At 38.8% G+C, this 22,676-nt stretch overlaps 1 protein-coding gene across 2 annotated transcripts in view; it reads right to left on the reverse strand.

The window, feature by feature from the left end:
- Positions 1-619: 619 nt before the first annotated feature.
- ANK2 (ankyrin 2) overlaps positions 620-22,676 on the reverse strand; it is a 248,589-nt gene continuing 226,532 nt past the window's right edge. The window contains exons 37-46 of one of the 2 annotated variants that reach the window (XM_061192043.1): positions 21,100-21,174; positions 18,839-18,970; positions 17,667-17,810; positions 14,575-14,857; positions 12,634-12,925; positions 9,635-9,718; positions 9,359-9,523; positions 8,168-8,350; positions 6,145-6,236; positions 620-2,946 (exon numbers count right to left, since the gene is read on the reverse strand). In XM_061192043.1, the coding sequence (XP_061048026.1) occupies positions 2,763-2,946; positions 6,145-6,236; positions 8,168-8,350; positions 9,359-9,523; positions 9,635-9,718; positions 12,634-12,925; positions 14,575-14,857; positions 17,667-17,810; positions 18,839-18,970; positions 21,100-21,174 (1,634 nt within the window). In that variant the 3' untranslated portion in view covers positions 620-2,762. The remainder of the gene's footprint in view (positions 2,947-6,144; positions 6,237-8,167; positions 8,351-9,358; positions 9,524-9,634; positions 9,719-12,633; positions 12,926-14,574; positions 14,858-17,666; positions 17,811-18,838; positions 18,971-21,099; positions 21,175-22,676) is intronic. The other variant, XM_061192042.1, reaches the window with a different exon arrangement.

Below are 22,676 nucleotides of genomic sequence, written 5' to 3' on the forward strand. Positions count from 1 at the left end.
TCAACCAGGCAGATAAGCCAGATCCAGTGAGTTTCCTATCTCATACTAGATAAGATTTAAATAAAACTTAATTTTTAAACCATGTCTTTCTGTTCTGTTTTTGCAGTAAAAAATGCTATAGCAGCACTAAAGGGATGTTTCAAAAAGCAAAACCCAGAATGGTCTCCAAACGAAACTGATTTCAGTTTTGCATATTCGTGCCCTGTCTTTATTTCTATTAACGGATCCATTTCATTTCTAATTCTCAGTCAATGAGAGATACATAAAACCCCAGAGCTAAACACTGTTCCCCAAGGCAGAAGGCGTTTCCTGAGAGCCATGACCTTACAGGAGAGAAGTGAATCCGGGGTCCCTCTCTGTGCTGCCCACCCCTGGATCCCTCTCCTCATCTCCTCCAAGCCCACAAGTTCCTATTTCTCATTTACTAGTGATCCCAAAACGAAATCTTTGTTTTTCTCCCTTTGCATAACAATAGCAATAGAAGTTCTTTGAGAGCAGGGATACAATCTTTCTGTTTCTCCCAGTGCTTAACACAGCGTTGGGCACAGAGCATATTCAGTTACCAAATAAAAAGAACAAAGGCAAGCTGTTTTTCTTTTGGCTTCACATCTATTTCATCTCTTTAATAATGTCTTACCTCCTGAAATCACAGGTGAGTGCTAAAGAACAAATCACTGTTGCCACACTTAACACTTGTACATTTTATTTAATTAAATCAGCCATTGTACACATTGCAGCTATGTATTGTTAGTGTTGTATTTTTTTCCATTAACTAATACATGCCCTCATAGATATATTCAATTAGTGTTATCACCATGGGAACAAGATGCTGATTCATCAACTGAAAATTCACTTCTTCTCACATTATTCAAGTTTTTTGATTACACAGCAAAAATCAAAATCAAAAAAAGGTGATTAACCATTATGTTGTTACACAGACATCATCTGCACTGCAAATAACACAACAGAAATGCTTTTCTTGAGCTCCAGTGAAGGTGTGGACAAGGAGGCCATGGTATGTCCAAAATGTTTCACCATTGGCCTCCTTCATTTTGGCTGCCAAAGATGCTTTCTTTCCTATCCAGCTGCCGAACGTGCTAGCATTCGAGGCTTAGGAGATTTGGCTTTTGGGAAACCTCCCTCCCAGGAAATCTTCTCTCTTGGCAAAATTACTTGAAATGATGAAATGCCATTGTTTGTCGTCTTTGTTTTTGACATTCAGAACAATGAGTCATTTTTGCACAACAGGAAAAGACCAGATAGAATTCGAAAATGTTTAATCCCTGGAGGATAGACTCTGGTTTTCAAAATGTTTTAATTTCATCTTCATTGAATATACTTTTCTTTAACAAATAACTGATTCAAAATGTATACTGTTTATATGAATATATTTGTGAATATATATATATATGTTAAAATGCTACACAGCTTCAACCACTAAAGGAATAAGGAATAGGACATGGAAATCACTCAGATGATTAAAGTCCCTTCTTTGAAACAAACAAACAGGAAAGTGCACAAATGCACTTCAGGGTTTCCAAGGGAGTTTGGATTTCAAATAAATAAACCCAAAATTTTAACCCAAACCAAAATCTTCAGGATTTCTCAATCTCGTCTGCAAGCTAAAAAACAGACCTAGCTGAAAAGTGAAAAGTGCTTGCTGAGGGTAAAAAGAATGAAAACCATCAATGTGATTAGAAGATGGGTTTGAACTGTGGTTTGATTCTTAAATGCTACATGCAGGTATTAGAGAAGATATAAACCTGGAAGAAAAAAATAAAAGAAACCACTCCAACACGGTGAAGGAGTTTAACCGTTTGTGTAGGGGGCAAATCTTGTTTCCAATGATTTATCTACAGTGCAGTGGCCAGGAGAAAGTACCACCAATAAGACAGCGTGGTTTGCTAAAGCAGCAATGAAAACTGGAAAACTACAGTAGTTATAGCTTTTTAAAATACCCTGCCAACATGTCCCAAATCTAAAGGACCTGAAGATGCTAGACAGCTGCAGGATGCCACTGCTGGCAACTGAATACCTCACTGCTTCACCTCGTTGCCACTGCTCCCCTTCCTCCCCTCCCTCAGTGGCTGCTGGAGAGTCATCCATCACAGCTGGCCAGCACCAGCAATAAGTGCTTAGTTAGGACAGTTCTTCAAGGTTATTAACCCATCTTTCACTAGGAGCCAGGGCTACTCTGGAAGTTCTAAGGACATGGTAGGTCTGAAGTGCTTCTTTTGCAGGAGAACTGTATTACGTTTGATTGTGTTAGCAATATCTTAGTGAACCATTGTTCAGCAATTCCTAGAGGCCTTTTATTCCGGGATGCCCAGTGTAGTTATGACAGGCAGTGGTTTTAATACGTTGTTCGTCTGAGCATTTTAGCTATATATATTGTACACGGGTATCTCTTTGAAGGATTCCTAGGTATCGTCACTTGAAGAGGTCTGCAGGTGAAGTTCTTCTGTTCAATGGATTTTCATGGAGCTTGTGCAGAAGCCAAGAAGAATAACGGAGGTGGCCAGGTCCCAGGTGAGCACAGACACAACAAAGGAGTGGATACAGCATCCAGGAGTAAGGATGCTATCTTTGGTCACAAATTAGTTTACAGTTAAAGAGGATGGGGAAAAACTCAAACAAAATGCAGTGTATGTGCTAAAAGTGGAAATCCCATTAATCAAGCCAGTTAGGTCACTCCTCTAATGAAACGGGAAGTTGCATATCGAGTGAATGTGTGGTTTCTGGTGTGAGAACTGGACAGCCTCTCATTTGGCCTCTTGCTTCAAGTCCTCCTTGCAGAAATGCCGAAGGAGTTGCTTGAGGTCATGCTGGAGGTCGTCCTGGTCTAGTGCTTCTGGGACATCCTCCAGGTGCTCCAAGTAAATGCGTTTTCCATGCTGGTCCTTCACCACAGCCCTCTTCTGGGTTCTAGCTTTACTCATTGTTGTCCTAGAGGAAAGCAGACAAGAGAACATTATATTCTTTCTTCACTGTTAAAAGGCAGCCACTACCTTTGGTCTGCGAGTGCCCATGATATGAAAGTACTGCTTACTGTCTTACCTCTAGATATTTCTACACTGGGCTATTAGTAGAACAAGTATAGCCATCTTTTCCCTTCTTTCTTTTAAACATGGTTCTCCCATCTTATATGACTCATGAGATTTTTAAAAAGTATTTTGGAGCAAGGCGTTTTTTTTAAACCTTTAAGAAACATTTCAAATAAATGAAACCGTGCTTTCATATGATTCTCTCAAAAAGTAACCACACAATCATTCATGTTTTGATTAGGAAAGAATGTGGCTCCTCCTGAAATAGTGATTCCATACGTAATTTTTGACAGGCTAAGAAAAAGGTTTTAATTTAATTTATTTAAAATACCTTAGCTGCCAGCTTAATCCTTAGAGGCACTACCCAACTCAAACTTCCCAAAAATGTTCTAAGAGAACTTTTCCATGGGATATAGGTCTTTAAAAACTGGAATAATATTCTATCAGCATAAAGGCAGGTGACTACCAGCAAGAGTTGAAGGTTGACCCAGGCCTCTGAAGCTTCATCTGGAGACAGTGGGGAAGGGAGAGGGGAAGGGAAAAAAACACCGAGAGACAAATCCTTCCTCTGTCTTCCCGGAGCGCAAGTACTGGCCCCGTTTATACCTCCTACAGGTCCTCAACTGTGTGCTGCTTTCTTGGCCCTTCATCAGACTGGCGATTACTTGAGAAAAGCGGCTCTGACGTACTATTACGTCGGTACTATTATTTTCCTGCATCCTTGCTTGAAAATGATTATACTGTGATTTGTTCCCTCTCAGTTCTTCTCCCTCTCTACTTGTTTATGTATTTATTTTTGGCTCCATTGGATCTTCGTTGCTGCGCGCGGGCTTTTCTCTAGTTGCGCCGAGCGGGGGCTACTCTTCGTTGCGGATCACGGGCTCTAGGCACACGGGCTCAGCAGTTGTGGCACGCGGGCTCTAGAGCGCAGGCTCAGTAGTTGTGGTGCACGGGCTTAGCTGCTCCGCGGCATGTGGGATTTTCCCGGACCAAGAATCGAACCCGTGTGCCCTGCATTGGCAGGCGGATTCTTAACCACTGCGCCACCAGGGAAGTCCCTCTGTCTCTACTGGTAAATACAATTCTTCATTCCGCAAATATGTGGTGAACGTGCCTTATGGGCCAGGCACTATTATTATAATAACAAGTAAGGAAACTGGATCTCAGAGAATTTAAGCAATGCTCCAAATAAAAAATAATCCAGTTACTACGCAGTGGGGCCAAAAGTCAAAGATTCCAGGGCTTGAATCTATAACCACGACGCCATGCAGCCTTGCTTTACACCACCATCAGAAGGATCAGTTTTCGTAGCTTTATCCAGCATTTTCCTTATGGATTCCTAGTGTCCAGAAGCTGGGGGCTCTGCCCATGGGCTGCCCTTAGCATTACTCTACCTTCCACACCTCTATGCATTTCTTAAGATCAGCTTGATTTTTAAAAAATGGCTGACTTCAGCCAGAACTCTTCTGGCTTTCCTTTGGACATCTTGTCTCCTTCCTTCTTTCGTGTTTTCTCACCTCCCCTTTCCTTTGATTCTACATGAATTATTTTGTATCTGAAAGCCAACTTAAATTTGTTCCTTTTGATAAAAAGGTCAAATCTGGTTCCAGTGGTTGAAATCAGATTATGTTTTCTAACTATTCAGCATCCACATATATTTTTTTCTCCCAAAAGGCAAATATCTGACTATTGCTGCCAAGAGCTAGTAAAAACCTCTATGGCATTAGTGTCGGGGGATAAGCTTCTATCATAGGACATTCCCTGGTGTTTTGTGCTCACACATGTAGACGAATATGTTTATGAATACGCATATGTATACAACTCAAGCAGCGGGTATGATCAAATGTCTTCAGCAACATATAAGATAAAGTGTTGCAGATCACAGATAGACTTCCATGACTAAGTAGCTGTGGAAGTGGATTGAGATGTCTATATCCCTAGCTTCGAACTCACCAGCTGTCATTGCGAATTTTGGATTAATTGATCTCTAAATCTATTCCCATGTGAAGATCTCATGATGCTAGGGTGTCTGTGGTTTATGTGGTTCCATATGAATAACTGAGTAAAAGACTTAAAAGTTCGGAGTATAAGAAGCACTTTATCCTGAATTCATATATAGCATTTTTAAAGTTCTGTGAGCAATTACTCTCTTTTACATTCCTAGCTGGCGCTGTTTTTCACATGTGGTTGGAGGGTGGAATTGTGACAGAACCTTTAATTTCACTGTTCTAATGATTATGTTCTACAGGCTAAAAATAGCTTTGTAGAGTACTATAAATGACAATCTTTCTCTTCTTTTCAATGAAGTGAAAAGCACAACAGTAACTTCAATTTCCATTGTGTCTTTTCACTGCAAAGCTGAGAACATTTTGTCAATACTCACAGTGCTGCGAGAGGCCCAGAGAGAGGTGAGGGTAGACCAAGGCAACAGTGCCAAAGTCTACACATCAAATAGGTGATGGGGATGGGGGTGATGGGGATGGGGGGGTAGAAAGCCTCATAGCTAGTCCCTGTTCATACGCACACATATGAGCTGCTTACTGCTTTTACGATACTTTCTTAACTTATTAAAGCCCCTGGTTTCAGCCTCGCTAGGTGCACTGAGGTTCACGGATATCAAACTCATGCTCATGTTATTTGCCACTCCCATGCAGAGTCATGAAGCAGCTTGTTTAAAACAAAAACAAACAAAAAAACCATGTGCCGTTCAAAGGATTGATTACCAAGAGCTGAAGGCAGCTGGTCACAAGATTAATTTGTGAGCAATTGATTAGATTCCTCTTACTGTGCTCTACAATGGAATATCCCAGCTGCTTGGCCTCAGCGAAACTGATGACTTGCTGAAACCCAGGGAGCGATTGTGTAAACAGTCGTCTGACTATCATCATGCCTTAGTATTACTTTTAAAGCATCAAGAGGACACTTCAGGAATGACACAGTGACAGATGTACCACTTGAAAAAAATCTTACAATGCAGGGAGAGTCTGCAGTTCCCAAGGGGTTTTAAGGTAGATACAGGGGCTCTATTTTTCTTTTCTTAAAATTGGAAAACTTTTTAAAGGTGTTAGTTGGCAAAGCATCACCCCATGCTAACCCAAACCTTCTAAGTATTGATCCATCCTCCTTCAGGACTTCATTCTCTACTAAACTGGGGGAGTGGACTTTCATGTGGCTACCTGTGTAACTCAAAGCCTGAAGTAAGAAAAAAAAGAAAAGAAGACAAAACCCATCATAAACCATAGACTCTAACATAACCTATTACTCTGCTTAATGAATAGTATAAAAAAACATTCTTGAAAGGATAAAGAAAAACAATTCTTAGGGGCAGATCTAAGTATTGAGTTTTATTTAGCAAGTCTGTTAAATTTCTCCCATTTGTGAGGGAGATTTGTTCTATTGATAATTACTTTACAATTCTTGCAAACTATACTGGTTGACTTCTACTTTCGTGCTTGCCTCACCCCCATCCTTTCTGCAGTGAAGACTCTAATGACAAATACAATGAATAATGACCAGAGGCAAAAACAAGCAAAGAAAAAATAAGGCCCAAAGTGTATAATCAGATAATACATCTTTTGATTGTCCAAGGTCACCAGTTGTCAAAATGTGAAGAACTAAAAGTATTTAAAATAAGGTATGCTCTTACTATCCCAATGCATTCATATATAATCCCAATGCATATTGTGGGTATAAAAGCGGACATACATGTAACATTTAACTTCAAAATGTTTCAATAGTAAAGAATGTTTCGAAGATGTTTGCACATGCCCGCCATCCCTTAGTTGAAACATTTGGGGCCAGATGTGTTTTAGATTTCAGATTTTTTTTCCTTTGGATTTTAGAAAGGTAATATGATGTATATACTGTATATTCTAATAGCTCAGATAGGATAGGGACAGCATCCTGTAATCAAAGCCATTGATATATCAATAGCAAAACATGAACATTCACTCTTGTAGAATAAAAAAGACTGCCAAGCCATCATGGCCCCATGTCAGTTCACATTAAGTTTTACTGCCAAATTAGCTTGCTACTAACTTATAAAACTTGTTTTGGTTTTCAGAATGTTGGGATTTTTTTTTTTTTTAAGATATGGAAATTTATTTCAGATGATCTTCACCAGCACTATAAGTTCCATTCACTGGATCAAAATTCTTTTACCAACATTTTGATATCTTTAGTGTTTCAAATCCCGAATTAAAAATAGAAAATTGTGATATTTTATTCAAATTGGCTGCTCATTTATTGAAAAGACCTAGAACGTGTAGTTTGAAAACCATCCTAGACAATAAGCAGCAGCCTGAAACCCTCTTTTAACTGGTGATATAGAAACAAAACATTCAATTATTATATAAAATAAGCCAATTCATTTTAAATTGCAAAATGCTAATATGAGGTTATCAATTATGGCATTTGTAGCATTACCAATCTATTAGTTGTGGGGTTTTTTAATTAATTTTTATTGGAGTATGGTCGCTTTACAATGTTGTATTAGCCTCCACCGCACAACAAAATGAATCAGCATATACACATACAGATATCCCCTCCCTTTTGGACTTCCCTCCCATTTAAGTTACCACAGTGCACTAGGTGAGTTCCAGAATGTTGGGATTTTTGAACTGTAATAAGTGTTTGTGGATGTCACTGTGGACCTGTTTCCTAATTATTGAAAATCAGAACTTAACTAATAAAAGATACCTGAATTTTCTTTAATGCCTATCATTGGAAATATCTGAGAATATTAGCTAGCAAAGATAATGTACAATATCTATTTCTTTCCCTTACTAATTGGGAGTGCAAGTCACTTCTGGGACTTTTAGGCAAGATGTACAATCATGTCCCGACTTCAGAGATTCTGATTCTCGTTGAGCTGAAGCGAATCCTGGTCATGTGGATTTTTTAAGGCTCTTAAGGTGGCACAAATGAACACAATAAGTTGAGTAAAATATTATTTCACTGTACACATTATTCAAACAGGAATTCTACTCTCTTGAATTATTCTGCATCCTTCCATGAATACATGTATGGAATGACACAATGATAAATCATTTTCTTCTCAAACACAAAGCACACATAAAATACCCCCCCCCCCCACACACAGACAAAGTGATGATGCTTTATACCTCTTCAAAGTCATCTTTGGCTGAAGGAAGATCAGTGGCTAAACTAGAATCCCCCAGATGCTTCTCCATCCTCTCTCCATGTACCACAGTTGTTTTAACAACTTTGCTGACTCTACGGCCTTCCACTGGTTCAGCCTGAAATTGTGAGGTACTGGACAAAATGCTGGGCTCAGACAAAGTTACCTGATGAATGAAGGACACAAAATATACAGTTTCTGACTGCCAAAATGTAACAATGATGAATTTTTCTATGTTAAAAAACACACGCATTACAATGGTATATCCTGAAAACAGCATTTTGTCAACAAGAAGCAGTTAGAAGAAAAATCTAGAATCAATTGGTAACATCTATATTATGACTATATGTACACAGTACCAAATCAACCACTTAATTAGTCACTTGAACGAAAATTGGTCAGGAAGCTTCATGACTGAGAAATTGACCGCTCAGTGCAGTGCAGACATAGCACCCTGTGGATGAACTCTCTTTTCCCAGGTGTAAATGCTTTGTTTTGACATTACGAAGACAAAATTAACCTCCAAAGGAGGAACTGTCAGAGCTATGAGGAAGTGAAAATGTAGATTTTTAGAGAACCTCATGTGTATAATAATACAATTTTGAGGATGTGAATGAATGCGAGATGGTAAGAATCTCCCAAATTACATGTCAAAGAGAGTAAATATGATTCTGAAAGAGGGAAGTAAAACAGAAAGAAATAAAACTATAAATCAAGTGAGTTTCTGGATCCTGATTTCAGTGACTCTGAAATGCAGAAGTTTGGAAATCAAATATTTATCTAAGGTGCGCTACAGAAGGTTGCTGTTGCCGACTGGGCAAAGCACCACAGTGCATTTGCACAAGTGTTTTTCAGAACCTACTGCTTGCCAGCCGATGGGATTGCTGTCTTTTAAAATTTGACTTTTGGATTTCTGCTGTGGTCAACTGAACTAAAGAGAAAGTAGACCTAGAAAGGACCAAAGACAATGAGTATAATGGTTACAAATATCGCTGATGGTTATCTAAAAATTCCACAAAATCATGAAGAAAAAAAATGAATGTGTAACTAAACGAAGACTGCCTTATAAAGGGGAGAAGTGAGGCCAATAGGAATAAACAATCTCGTCCATCTCTTGTGAGCTGTATTTTACACCTCTCCATAAAATCAGTTCTGGAAAATCAGATGGTCTCACCTCCGACTGTTCAGTGTCACTCTTTAATACAATGCGCTTTATGACTTTGGAATAGCCATCCCCTTCCTCAATGTTGATGGGATCCTGTGGTGTTCCCTGCATCGTAATCTCTTCTTTCTCTGTGCCATCAGAGGAGACGTACCGCCTAATGATTTTCCTAGTAACCTGGAAGATATTTTATTCATGTATCTTGTTTTTGAGTGACAGTGCCAGGGTATTGATACATTTTAGACAGGAGGCTTGAAATTAACCATGGTAAGATACTTAAGATAATACCTTCTTTATCACAGTGTGTCCCTGCTCATCGATGTATTCTTCTTCTGTGACTGTTTCCGGGGGTATGTCAGGCATATCGTCTCCCTACACAGTTGAAAGAAAAGGGTCACTTCCATGTTTGGCATCAATGCTGACGAACTACTCCCAAATGCTTACAATGCCAGGAACGTTAGAAAATTAAAGGAGCTTTGAGAAGCATTGCTGAGATGCCAAATCCTGTCAAGTAGTATGTTTAAAAGAAAAAAAAAAAAAGGTGGGTAATAACATGCTAGAGAATCTGACCAAAGTTAGCTCAAACTTAAACAAACAAACAAACAAACAAAAACAGACAAGCCAGAGGTGACGTGGGTGGAACTGAAGAGGCTAAATCTTGCTCTTTGCTCGCTTGGAGGTAGGCGGCCAATGTCATTACCGCTGCATTTCTTCACAAACAGAACTTAGGAGAGTTAGGGGATCTGCTTTCTGAAGGCCATGCACTACCTAAGGAGCATGCCAAGCCCTCGCTCCAGGTCGGTCACTCTCGAAGGGTTACGGGGACAGAACTGTCCCAGACGTGCAGTAATTTAACAGCTGGTACCTGAATAATCACTCGTCGGCGGACAACCCTGGTAGTTAGCATCACTTCCTCATCTGAGCTGGCCTCCAGCTCACCTAATTCCTCTGTTAGCTCCTGGTGGAAGCATGGAAGCACTGTTTTGTTTATCATGCTAAGGAATGTCTTCACTACTGGTTTCTGCTTTAGCTCACACTGGTTTCTGAAAGCTTTATTCATGCTGATTTTGGTGGACAAGCCAGCAGGAGTGAAAACAGTGCATGCTGGGCTCAAACTTCAGTGAGAATATAGCTTTTTGTTCATTGAATGAAAAAAAAAAAAAATTCTGGATTCTGAAAGCTGTCTGAGCACCCATCTGTCAAAATCCATCAGAAGAAATAAGCAGCTTGCCCACATTACATCTTGGACTCAAACTCCTGGTGAATAACCAAATGTAAACACAGACCCTAGGCAGCGCAATAAATACTTGTGAGCCATTGCCTCTTGGGCTTAGGCTTAGAATGGTCCAACCAAAGGTATAGAAATGTCTTAATTCTTGTAGCAGAACTTTCTGCAGGAAGTCAAAATTTCCTGAAGCTATTATCTGGCCAGTAGTACATTTCCCAACTGGCAAGATAGAGGAAGGAAGACTGGCTACAAATAGTATTAGACTCATTTTGCAGAGAAGTTGAGGTACAGAGGCCAATCCAATTTTATGGGTCTGGCCCAAAGCCAAAGCTGGAGCTAAGAACATAACTTTAGATTAAAACGTATGTCTTGGGAGCTATATATCGAATCACTCTTTCCTAATGGAATGCTATTAAAAAAAAGAAAACTCAACTAAATTTTGTCAACATAGTTTAAAATACCGCTTATATTTCTATATTCTTTCCTGCTAAAGGAAAACATGTAAATTTTAAACCAAATTATTCTTTAAATACACTGAGGAATCTGCTGCCTAGAAATATGGTCAGCAAGAAAAGTGATTGAAATTGGACCCTCAAGTCAGGGTCATGAGAAGATAAGGGTCAAAATAGGAAGCTTAAGAATTGGAAATTCATCAAGAATAAGTAGAACAGGCCCATATAAATAATGTGGAATACAGGACGACTTGTCAACATTTATTTATATACATAGAACAGATTAAATATATGAATTATCCAGATAACTGTCTCAAGCCTATGCTTCAATTAGCCTATAGATTCTTAGACTAAAATTGGCAACTTTTAAGTCCAGACAGCATCTACGAAACATTTTTACTAGGATTCATTTAAACCAAAAACTTGGAGATGAATAATTCTATACAAAGGCAAACTTGGAATAAAAATCCATTCATGGGATGAATTCATTATTTAAGATAACTGCCAAAATTTGGAGCAGTTCTCATCTGCCTGGACCTCCACTAATTTTAAACTATGATTTTAGATAAATCCTGCTAGCAGATATCACACTCATAGTGAACAAAAACAAATGTAGATGTTAAGCCCAAAGATATGTCGTATCACTTTCTCCCCCAGAGTTTTAACTCTTCTATAAAACATTCTTTCCTAAAAGATGTATATTCATGCTTTAAAAATACTTCGACATATAAAATGTTTTTGAATCCAAAAAGGAAAAATATATCTAATTTAATCCTCTACAGAGTTACTGAAATGCAGATTCTTCTCCCCTCTCCTCCCCTCCCTGGGATTCATTCTGATTCAGGAGTCCTGAGTAGGGAGGGATCAAGCCCTCCAGTTAAAGCTGAGGGATATGGACCATTCAGACCACGTTTTGAGAATAAATGGTTTAAATGAGTTTCTCCGCCTCTCTTCACAACATCAAAGCTCACTTAAAGACAAAGGAAAGACAGTGATGCATATTCACGCTGCTATCGATTTTCTGACATTTAGAACCAGCCATCAGTTTAGGCATAATGTCCTTTTTCTGAGTCATTCTTAAAATAAATATAAGGAGATTTCGCTTGGAAATAATCCTTCCTCTAACGAGAAAAATTTGCTTTGGGAGTAAACCCCACTCAATAGCCACAGTTTGTGTGCTCATCACCTGACAGCACGGACCTAATGAACAAGAGTGCAGGTTCCAGCAATTTCTCATGGCAGGCCGACTTACTTACCTGAGGCCCGGTCAATTCCCCTCACTAGTCTTCTTTATGCCTAAGATTACTAATTTTGAAAAGCTACATCTGGTATATTGTTTCACCCCAGGGTTCATTTTTCTTAGCAAAAGGGTTTCCAGCTATAAAATTAGGGCTGATGGTCAAGTATCTAGAATTGGAACCATGTATCATCTTTTTCTAGATTCACTGGTTCCCAGATTTTAAAAGGGATTGAGGGCTTCCCTTGGCCCAAGTTAATTAATTTGGCAAACCTTTCTGTGAAAACATAAGCCATCAGAGAAATGGAAACTGGGAGAAGGTTTGTAGCTTTGTTACATGTGGGCAAGGAAATAGAGGAGGAGATTTTACCTTTTGAAAAGCAGCATCTTCATCGAGCCTTTCAAAGGCCTGTGGCTGGTCATCAGCAGACTCCACTATCACGAGGCTGGTTTTTCGAGGCGAACTCTCCTCCCTACGTTCTGGGGGCTCTTCGGGTTCTTGCACAATGGGAGAGTCTCCCCGCTCACTTGATGTCGGGGTCTGGAGATATGGCCTCTCCTCCTCAGTAGGGGTGCTGATTTCCTCAGGTGTCTTGGTGGGAGAGCCAGATGCTGCCATAGCCTTTTGAGTCTCTGACACTTCTGTCCCTGGGGTTGTCACACTGAAACAGAAAAGCCCAATTATACCATGAGAGCATATGCATTTCTGCCCCTGCTGATGCAAGGGATTTGGAAGGGAAGATGGAACTTGTCTTCACAGTCCATGAAAGTCTAAAGAGGTTTTGTAAATTTGGCTAAGAAATGAAATGTGAATTAAAATTATATGTAAAATATAGAATACAGTTACAGCTCACTGATCTAGCATTGATTGGGAAAAATGTATTCTAAAATAATAAAAATTATCCTCAAATGTATTACCATTTCCTAATCTCTACAAAGTAGAGATAATTAATAAATAATGAGAGATATTAATAAATAATAATTTCATCTTTCCTTTGATAACTCAAGGTAATATTGATGATTTGAGGAGGTTTATATAACAAAGATCTGTAGACAATAAGGCTTTTGAAGCAAGGATCAAAATTTTGCAAAATTTTAAAAAAGCAATATATAAACCCCATGTTAATATAGTTACCATAATCATAAATATAGGGAGATTCTTATTATCCGTCCAGAAAACTGTGTTACTTGATAGGAAGATCTGTTGGCATTGAAACTTTTTCTACTGATATAGTTTGGAGATAAGCAATGTAATCTTTATAATATTCCTAAGAGAAAAAAATTATCCGCTTTTTCTGCTCCTTCCTTCTAATCTTCTGTCACTCCATAGATATCAAATGCCCAAAGTGCCTTTCTGATAGCCCCTCTTTGCTTCCCATCTTTTTCTCTTTCCTTCTCTCTTTTCCTGACCTCTTCTTTATGTTCTCCCCTACAATCTAAACGTAGATGGGTGAGGGCGCAGTGCTCCGTGGAAGAAAAGCTCATTTCAATACCCCTTTCACCCTTTTCTCAAGTTCCAGTGACTCCAGCACAAAACTCACTCAAGGACAAAGGAGATGCTATGTTGCAGCCTCCTGACACGTTATTCTCACATTTCAGGGCTGGGACATGCTTGCCTTTCTCATGATCTGGTTGCTTTTTCTAGACAATAAGTGTCATTTATACAACTCTTTTTTGCCTTTGCTTCCAGAAAGCCCAGAACTTGAGTTCTAAGCTGACTGTGCTCTGCAGCTTCCTTTAGGCAGAAGCGCTCTAGAAGACTTCTCTTTATTCCCACCCCAACCCCTAATGGTCTTTCATTCCGTGTGAGTAATCTGTGTTGCATTTCTATTTTTATTGCTAGCCACCTCATAGCTTTGTTGAAACACACAAGGGCTGCTTCACCTACACTGTCACTGTTCACCTTCTGAACCAGCCAGGGTGTGACGGGCACATACACAGAGAAGTGAGGTGCAGCAAACATACAAGTAATAACTGTGTGGTCTACAGTTTCAACAATGGTTTCACAGGCATATCCTTGACCTTTGACCCTGTAAGATGAATAAGGTGTATATTATTATCATAATTTATAGATGTGGAAACTGCGACTCAAAGGGCTTAGGCCTTTGCCCAAGGTCATGGAACTGGAAGTTGGTTCAAGCAGACTTGTGCCATACAACACCGTCACAGTCATGTCTCAAATACTTTGCTTTTTTTCCTGTAGTTCTGAAAACTATGTGAAAACGATTTACGCTTGTATATGCTTGGCACCCTCTGCACATGGGCTTGTGTCTTTGGAGTGACACTGCATAGGCTTTCTTTTGGAACTCACAAGTATTCCTGCTGTTCAAGAGCTGACTCTTCAGGCAGGTCTTGCATTTTCCCTGAGAAATCCTGTTGAACTTGCTCCTTGTGAGTCTGGGGAAGGAGCTCTGGTGCTGAGCCGTCGCCCTCAGTTTTGGAGATGCTATCCTGAAAAGGGGAGTGACCGACAGAAATGTCTTCCTCCGAGACGATGGGAGGTTGATCGTAGGACTCGTCCTCTTTGGAAGCAGCTTGCTCCTCTTTCTGCTTGTGTTGGGCAGTGCACAGCTCCTCTTGAAGGACTGAGAACCCTACAGGGGAGAACAATTTAAATTAAGTATTTAATTGAAGCTAAACTATATTAAGTGGGTATTTATTAAGTGACTACTACATGCCATGTCTGTGATCGGTCATGGTTACAAAGCTGAAAGAGGCACTGTGTCTGTCTTCAAGATGCTGACCATCTAGGGAAGCTCAGGCAAGTAAGAGATAATTAAATGCAGAGTGACTGGGCCACAGGTGCCAGTCAATGAATGCCGAGCATCCAACTCAGGGTTAAAGAATCAGGAAAAGAAATGCAGAGGGTATGACATCTTAAGGAGGCCTAAAGATAGGCAGGTATCAACTGCGACATTCCAGTTAAGGCATAAATCTACATGGTAAGAAGAGCATTAATAATAATAATAATAATATGGGAACATATGTATATGTATAACTGATTCACTTTGTTATAAAGCAGAGACTAACACACCATTGTAAAGCAATTATACTCCAATAAAGATGTTAAAAAAATAAATAAATAAATAGCTAACACATTCTGAATATTTACTATGTGTCAGGCACCATTCTAGGTGCTTTGCAAGTATTAACTTGTATTAAACAACACTCTGAGGTTAGTACTCTTTTGAGGAAGGGTCTCTTAGGCCAAGCTAAGGAATTTCATATAGCAAGGGCAATAAGGAGTCACTGAAAAACTTTCGGCAGAGGTGTGATTGACCTTCATCTATCTAGTTATTCACTCAGTAGATATATATTGAGTATCAACACTGTAGTAGGTGCTGTAGACGCTGGATCCATAGCAGTGAACAAGACAGAAGAGGCTTCTGGCCTGACTGAACTTGCATTTCTGCAGATTCATATTTCTGAAACCAGGGTAAAGGTACAAAGAAAAGAGGGACAGTTTTTTAGATAGATTTGTCAGAAAAGGCTCCTCTTAGGAGCTGATACTTGAGCAGAGGCCTGAATAGAGTGAGAGAAAAAGGTACTTGGTGATCTTAGGGAAGAACACTCCAGAAGGCAGGGAAGAGGAAGCACCAGAGCCTGGAAGCCTGAGAAGGTGTAGGGTGCCCAGGGCACAGCCCAGAGGCCAGGTGTCTGGGACTTGGGAAAGAGGGAGAGAGATGGGAGATGGGACGAGCTATGAGGCTCTTGCTGAACAGTAATACATGCCATCATGTAAACCTATGGAAAGTAAGCTGCAGAAAGACATTGAGGAAGACTGTCCTATAAAATAAGAAAACAAAAAAAACAAGAAGAGCGGTTATCATGGAAAGTGAGTGAAGAAAATGTCTTAAGAAGAAGGGATTAATTTTCTGTGTCAAATGTTAAGAAGAGCTAAAGGAAGACGAAGACTGAGCACGGCTCAGTGCATTTGGCGATGAGGAAACAATTGGTGAATTTTGCAAGATTCTTTTCTGTTGAGTGGGGATGACAAAACCTGACTTGTGTGGATTCTAGAGACAGTTCTAGAGAGAAGGGAAGAGAGAAAGTAGAGAGTAGTGACAGAAAAGTTAGACTATTCTTTTGAAGAGATTTCCCATGAAATGGATGGAGAAACAGAGCAGTCATACAGGGGAGCATACTGGGTGAAAGGAGTTATTTGCTTTGCTTTGTTTTTAAAGCTGGGCTCTATTAAAGCACGTTTCAGTGCTGTTGACAATGTTCTAGTTGTAGGAGCCAGAGTGGGTGATTGCAGGAGTGAAGTCGATAGTTGGTAAAAGGGGATGAGATCTAGTACAAAAGAAGAGATGATGGCTTTAGCAAAGGAAGGCCATTTCATACAGCAGGGAAGGTAGAGTATAAGCACTGAGATGCACTTAGGTTGAGAGACTTTGTGGTGAAAGAATATGGACATTTGCCTACAGGTATTCCTATTTTTTCTAAGGAATATGAAGTATGGTCATCAGGTTGGAATAAATAAAAAGAAGAGTAATGCTGGAGGCTTGAAAGAAGAGAAAGTGTAAAAATAGCAATGAGAGAGAGAGAAGGAGAAAGAATGGGAGTGAGTGAGCATGGAAGTGAATGAGGGTGGATTCGAGAAACTTTAATACTGAAAAGGGGGGTAGGACCAATGACTAGAGGTCCAGTGGGTTTGCAGAATTATTGTGTAGAAGTAAAAGAGGATGTAAGTATAATGCTTCAAGTTGGGACTTGGAAGTAGTACAGTCACTGATAATGATTTAGTTTGGGTTGTGGGCACAGAAATGGGTCACTAAGGTAGAGTCAAAGACACAAGTATCAGAAGTGCCATCAAGGAGCTGAGGAAAGGGCACTGGATGGATCATCCCTGTTGATGGCTGTTATGGACTGAATGTTTGCGTCCCCTTCAAATTCATATGTTGAAACCCTAGTCCCAACGTGATGGTATTCAGAGGTGGTAACCCTGCGAGGTAATTAGGTCATGAGGGTTGAGCCCTCATGAGTGGGACTGGCACCCTTATAAGAAGAGGTCAGAGAGCTAGCTATTTCTCTGTCCCCTACGTAAGGACAGAGCAAGGAGACCCCCATGTACAATCTAGAATAGGGCCCTCACCAGAACCCAGCCATGCTATCACCCTGATCTTGAATTTCCAGTTTTCAGAACTGTGAGAAACAAATTTCTGTTGTTTAAGCTACCCAGTTCATGGTATTTTGTTATAGCAGCCCACGCTGACTGAGACAATGATGAAATAACAAAGAACGAGAGGGATGGGGGCACCTAAAATGGGCAGGGAAGTCTCAGGAGAAGAACGTATCAGCAAAGGCCATGGTCGACGCTCTGAAAAAAGGAAGACAGTGGGGCCAGTTGCCTGAATTAACCGTATATCACAGACACTCATACACACACACAAATTGTCTGACCTTCACTATGATCCAATGTAATGGTCTGTTCAATCTCTGCATAGCTATGACTGATGTGCTCCTGGAGAGGCTCTGTGCTGGTCTCCATGAGATGAACAATATCCATTCGGTTGATCTTGGTGAGACATTCAATGAGACTGGTATCTGGGATATTAGAGAAAAACTATTTATTACATCTGAGGGCTACTCTTTTAAAAATCTCTTTCATTTAGTTGCCTTACTGAATTTTTTTGGTGATATATTTTAAGCATAGGAAAAATTTACTAAAATTTTGATGTTTGTACAAGAAACAACCAAAGCCCAATTAAGGGTCTTTGTAAAAGTAAGCAAACAAACAAGAGCTATGTACGAAATGGGTGACACAGCATGGGCATAAGCCCTAAAAGTAGAGTTGTTAGATAACACATAGGACACCCTGTCAAATGTGAATTTTAGATAAAAAACAAATTTTTTTTAGTAAAAGTATATCCCCAATATTGCGTAGGATATACTTATACTAGAAAAGTATCTGTTGACTATCTGAAATTTAAATTTAACTGGGTGCTCTCAATTTTTATTTGCTAAATCTGGCAATCCTATCTAGAATAATGGTAAGAGAAGGAAAGATAAATGTGGGCTAGATGTAAATAAGGGAGGTCTCTAGGTAGGTCTTCAAAGAGGCATTAAACAAAGTGGCAAACTTAGACCAGCTGAGGGATAAGAAGTAGTTATGTTCTGTATCACTTCCCATTTTATTTGATGTGGTCAGAATATCATATATAAATCATTATGTAGAATATCTACTTGACGTTTTCCCCCATTTTAGTTATTTAGGAGTAACGGAAGCAGGAACTGAATGTAATGCACCATCAATAAAACAACGGCTAATAAAGCAAGTGTGTCTGCTGTCAATACTTAGAAAATTTTAGGACTTTAATAACTTTCCTGTTAGCAGCCAGTGCTAGCATCACTTTCCACTAGTTAATGCTGTTCACAGGAACACAGTACAAGAATTTTTATGCAACATGCATGTTTGAGAAATGTTACAGCTTCTTCTCATTTGCTTACAGTAGCACTTCAGGTTGATGGCATCTGTCATTTTATCTTTTTACTGAATTTGCATAAAAGGTTTGTTGAACAAGACTTTTTTCTACCTCCGGCCTATTGCCTTTTACATATAGCTCTCCACCTACCTGTTGCATGTTTCCCATCCCTTTCTAGCCAGTACTTCAATAGTGCATGACTCTGGTCTTGGAGGGAGTTAGGGTTCTCAATTCGAATTTGATGAATTTGCTCCTCAGTGAAATCCAGTTCTCTTGCTAATTCTAAAAGAGAAAATACTCCTTTGTAAATACATTAACTTCATAGTTTGAGTCTCCACACCTTGCCTTGTGATTTTGTAAATGATGTGTTCTTTGTATTGCTGTAACAGAGTTCCTTTATTTTTTCCTACTTATTAGAAATGACTCTCGTATGCCTTTGTTCTTCTAGCACTAACTGCAGATATTTTCCTTAAAATTGGGTATAGAACTGATCACTGTCATAGTGGAAATAGTAAGTTTGAGGCAATGATGATAAAATATGTAAATCAGGACCATTTAATTCCAAAATTTGGAAGAGACCATTAATACTGGCTTATACTCTTAACCGAGACAATGGAAAATAAATGACTGAAAACAGTAGAAAGAGACCATGTCTCACTTTTAATCATAATTAGGGGACTTGCAAATACTATAAATTCTGTTTCTGGGTACTTGGATAAATAGTGGTTGTAGCTATATTATGGTGGTTGGATAAACTCCTTTCTGTGATTTGATGTCACATGAATAAAAGGTCTGGGAAGGATTAACTGACCTAGGGAAGAAGCCTCAAAGTTTTCCTTTAAAGTCTACCATTAACATTCTATATGGTTGCTTATACATTGAGGGGTGTGTGTGTGTGTGTGTGTGAATGAGGTGTCCTTTCTGGAGGGCAATTTGCCAATATCTTTCAAAATTAAAAATATACATATATTTACGCAGCTTTTTTCCTTCTAGGAATATGCCCCACAAAAATCTATTGGTGCACAAGGATATCTACTGCCACTAACAGGAAACAACCTAAGTAGCCATCAACAAAGGCCATTGATAAAATTATGGTACCTCCATACAGTGGAATTAAATAGCCATTAAAAAGAATGCCATAGATATTTCTATGCTGATGGAGTATTTATGAAGAATACTGTTAAGTAAAATTTTGCTTATTTTTAAATAATAAGCATAGATGTGGGCACTGCAGATTTTTTTCTGAATACATGAGAAAGTGTTAGCAGTTACCTTTGAGGAAAGGGGCCCAAAGACGAGATGTAGGTGTGAGAGACTTATTTACTTTTCATTTTATACCATTCAGTGTGATTGTAAGGTTTGAATTTTCACCAACTATAATAGATATTACGTTTAATACAGACACTCATAAATACTTAAGAAGCAAAATAAATAATTCTGAATGCTACCTACTTAGTCAGTCGGTCAGAGATATTTTGATACCCTTCCTTCCCCTAAATCCCTCAATTAAATAAATCTGCTCAGTATTTTTAAATTACTTTAAAATGCTTTAGTCATTTATTCTACATTACCAATTACCTTTGTTAAGGATATTATGACTCCTATCTCCTATTCATACCAAATTTTTAAGGAACTGAAAGGAGATTAATATTAACTTTAAACTGCTTGTTTCAATTAAGTAGTCACAAGTGACATAAAAGTAAGTCAGACCAAACAAACAAACAAACAAAAACAGAAAAAAGAAAAAAATCCAGATGGACAATCTTGCTTTAATATGTTAAATAGCAGGAAAGATGAAAGGGTATAGCTTTTAAAACCTACAACTCATGATTTGTAAATAAACCATATTGATTTTAGAATTCACTTTCCATTAAAAAATTATTTAACATACAATTTCTAAACTGAAACATACCCATCTCTCAGAAAATTATTGAACATCTCATTCATATGTACTTCAACATTCATCTGAAGTAAATTTTAGTATTGTTCAGGATGAAGATATCTGATTCAAGGTATCTATAACAAGGAGCCCTGGTTGAATCTCAAATTAAATTTTATGACAATTACAACTGACAATGGTTTTGAAACACAATAATCTCCCCAAAGTTTAGATATCCACAGCTCCCAAAGGAGGGTAGTGGGGCTTCTTATATTCTCAAAATCTCTCAATCTAAAGTTCTATTTTTCAAAATGCCAGAGACAATAAAAGGCCTGCCCTGGTTCACGCAGTGAGTTAATGCAGACCCTGGATTTTCTAGTTCATAGTATCATTCTTTTCACTATTCCATGTGGTCTTCCTCAAGGAAAGAAAAAAAAGACCTTTTTTCATTGTTAATGACAGTTGGCTGATGCAACAATGTCATTTAAACCAAGCAGGTTTTGTTGAAAAAAATGGGTCACACTCATTTTACCTGTCCAGCTGAAACCAAGGTGATCAGCAATATAAGCCAGCCTTTCCTCAATCCGTTCCTGCTCATCCTGTTGATCTACAGAAGGTCAAAAACAGAATGGCCAAAGGTTGTCCATGACAGGAGAGGAACCACAGTACTGATCATCCAAAGAAAGGCAGTCAATTGTCCAAATATTTGATTATAGCACAAATTAACTATTACGTTTTAAATCATATTAAATTGTGCGTTTGCCTGATTTCTGGAATGGAATGGGGAATAAATGTAATAAAAATCATGAAAACCATCTGCTTCCGTATCTCTTTAATCAAGACTAGTCACTGGACATAATTATATAAGTTACTAGTAATTTATGATTTCTAGTAATCTTAGGACTTTCCTCTTAAAATTATCTGAGAGGATACTGCCCACCTGAAGAGAATCATCTTGCTCATCAAACACCAGAAAAATCATAAATGGGATGGAGAAATGGAGTAATTGGTTAGGACCTCCTATTATTGCCTGTGGCAGTATAAGATCACTTCTGGGTCATGTTGCAAAGAAATCACATCCAAGAGTCACAAGAGACCAAGATCATGGGTTGATCAGACCATCCTGGCTTTTTTCAGTATGGCCAGAAACAACGTTTGTCTTGGTCCTGGTAACCTTGGAAGAAGGAAGAATAAAGTGTATGTATACGTATGTGTATGTTATATTAGTGTGTATATATGTCTTTTGGGCAAAGTTGCTGTCTGCTTACTACTAAGTAAGCTCATATAATACTCCCACAGACTATAATTTTCCCTTTGATTTTTAACTCCCATTCATTGATGGGCAGCATTTTAGGTCACGGTCATTTTTTTAGAACCCAAATTTAAGAATAATAGTCTTTATTGTAGAGATATTGGAAGGCCAGAGGCTACTTCTCAAAGCCATCTATGGTTTCCTTTTTTTATAATTCAAAGAGCCATCATCCCCTCACAGTCAACTTAAATCATGCAAAGTTTGAGTTTTTGTTGTCTGCTGCGTTTAATCAGAGCCCATTCTCCATTCACCTGCCACATAAATGAAAAGCACGTTTTTACCTTATGATTGTTTGCTTAAAGTGTTTACCAATGGTATCTGCAATCCAACCTTTCCGAATCAAACACAAATCCTCAACAATTAGAATTTCATGGTATGTGAAATCTTCTTGTGCAAATGGCTTCCTAATCATTATAAAATTAAGTACTTATTATTTTAAAGTACTCAAAGGTAATTAGAAAAAGCAGTGAATCCTCATAATATGAAACAAAACCAAATATATCTGTATGCTTGATTTAAGGCTAAGCCTGGAGCGTCAGAACAACAGAACTCAAAGCTTGCATGGCCTCACGTGCAGCAGCTAGAGAAAAGGCAAGATCCCCGTTGCCTGCCGATCATGTTTATGTTTTCCATAAGCATTCTCATCACTCAATCTTGAGATTGTTTCCACAGACAAGAGTATACAGAGAAAGCACAAAACACAAAGGGCTTACACAAACATAGTAACCACTACAGAAAGCTTAAAGAAAATGAGACACAAATCACCCAATAAAACAGACACACGAAAAAACTATACC

The sequence above is a fragment of the Eubalaena glacialis genome, chromosome 5, assembly GCF_028564815.1.
Source record: "Eubalaena glacialis isolate mEubGla1 chromosome 5, mEubGla1.1.hap2.+ XY, whole genome shotgun sequence".
Lineage (NCBI taxonomy): Eukaryota > Metazoa > Chordata > Mammalia > Artiodactyla > Balaenidae > Eubalaena > Eubalaena glacialis.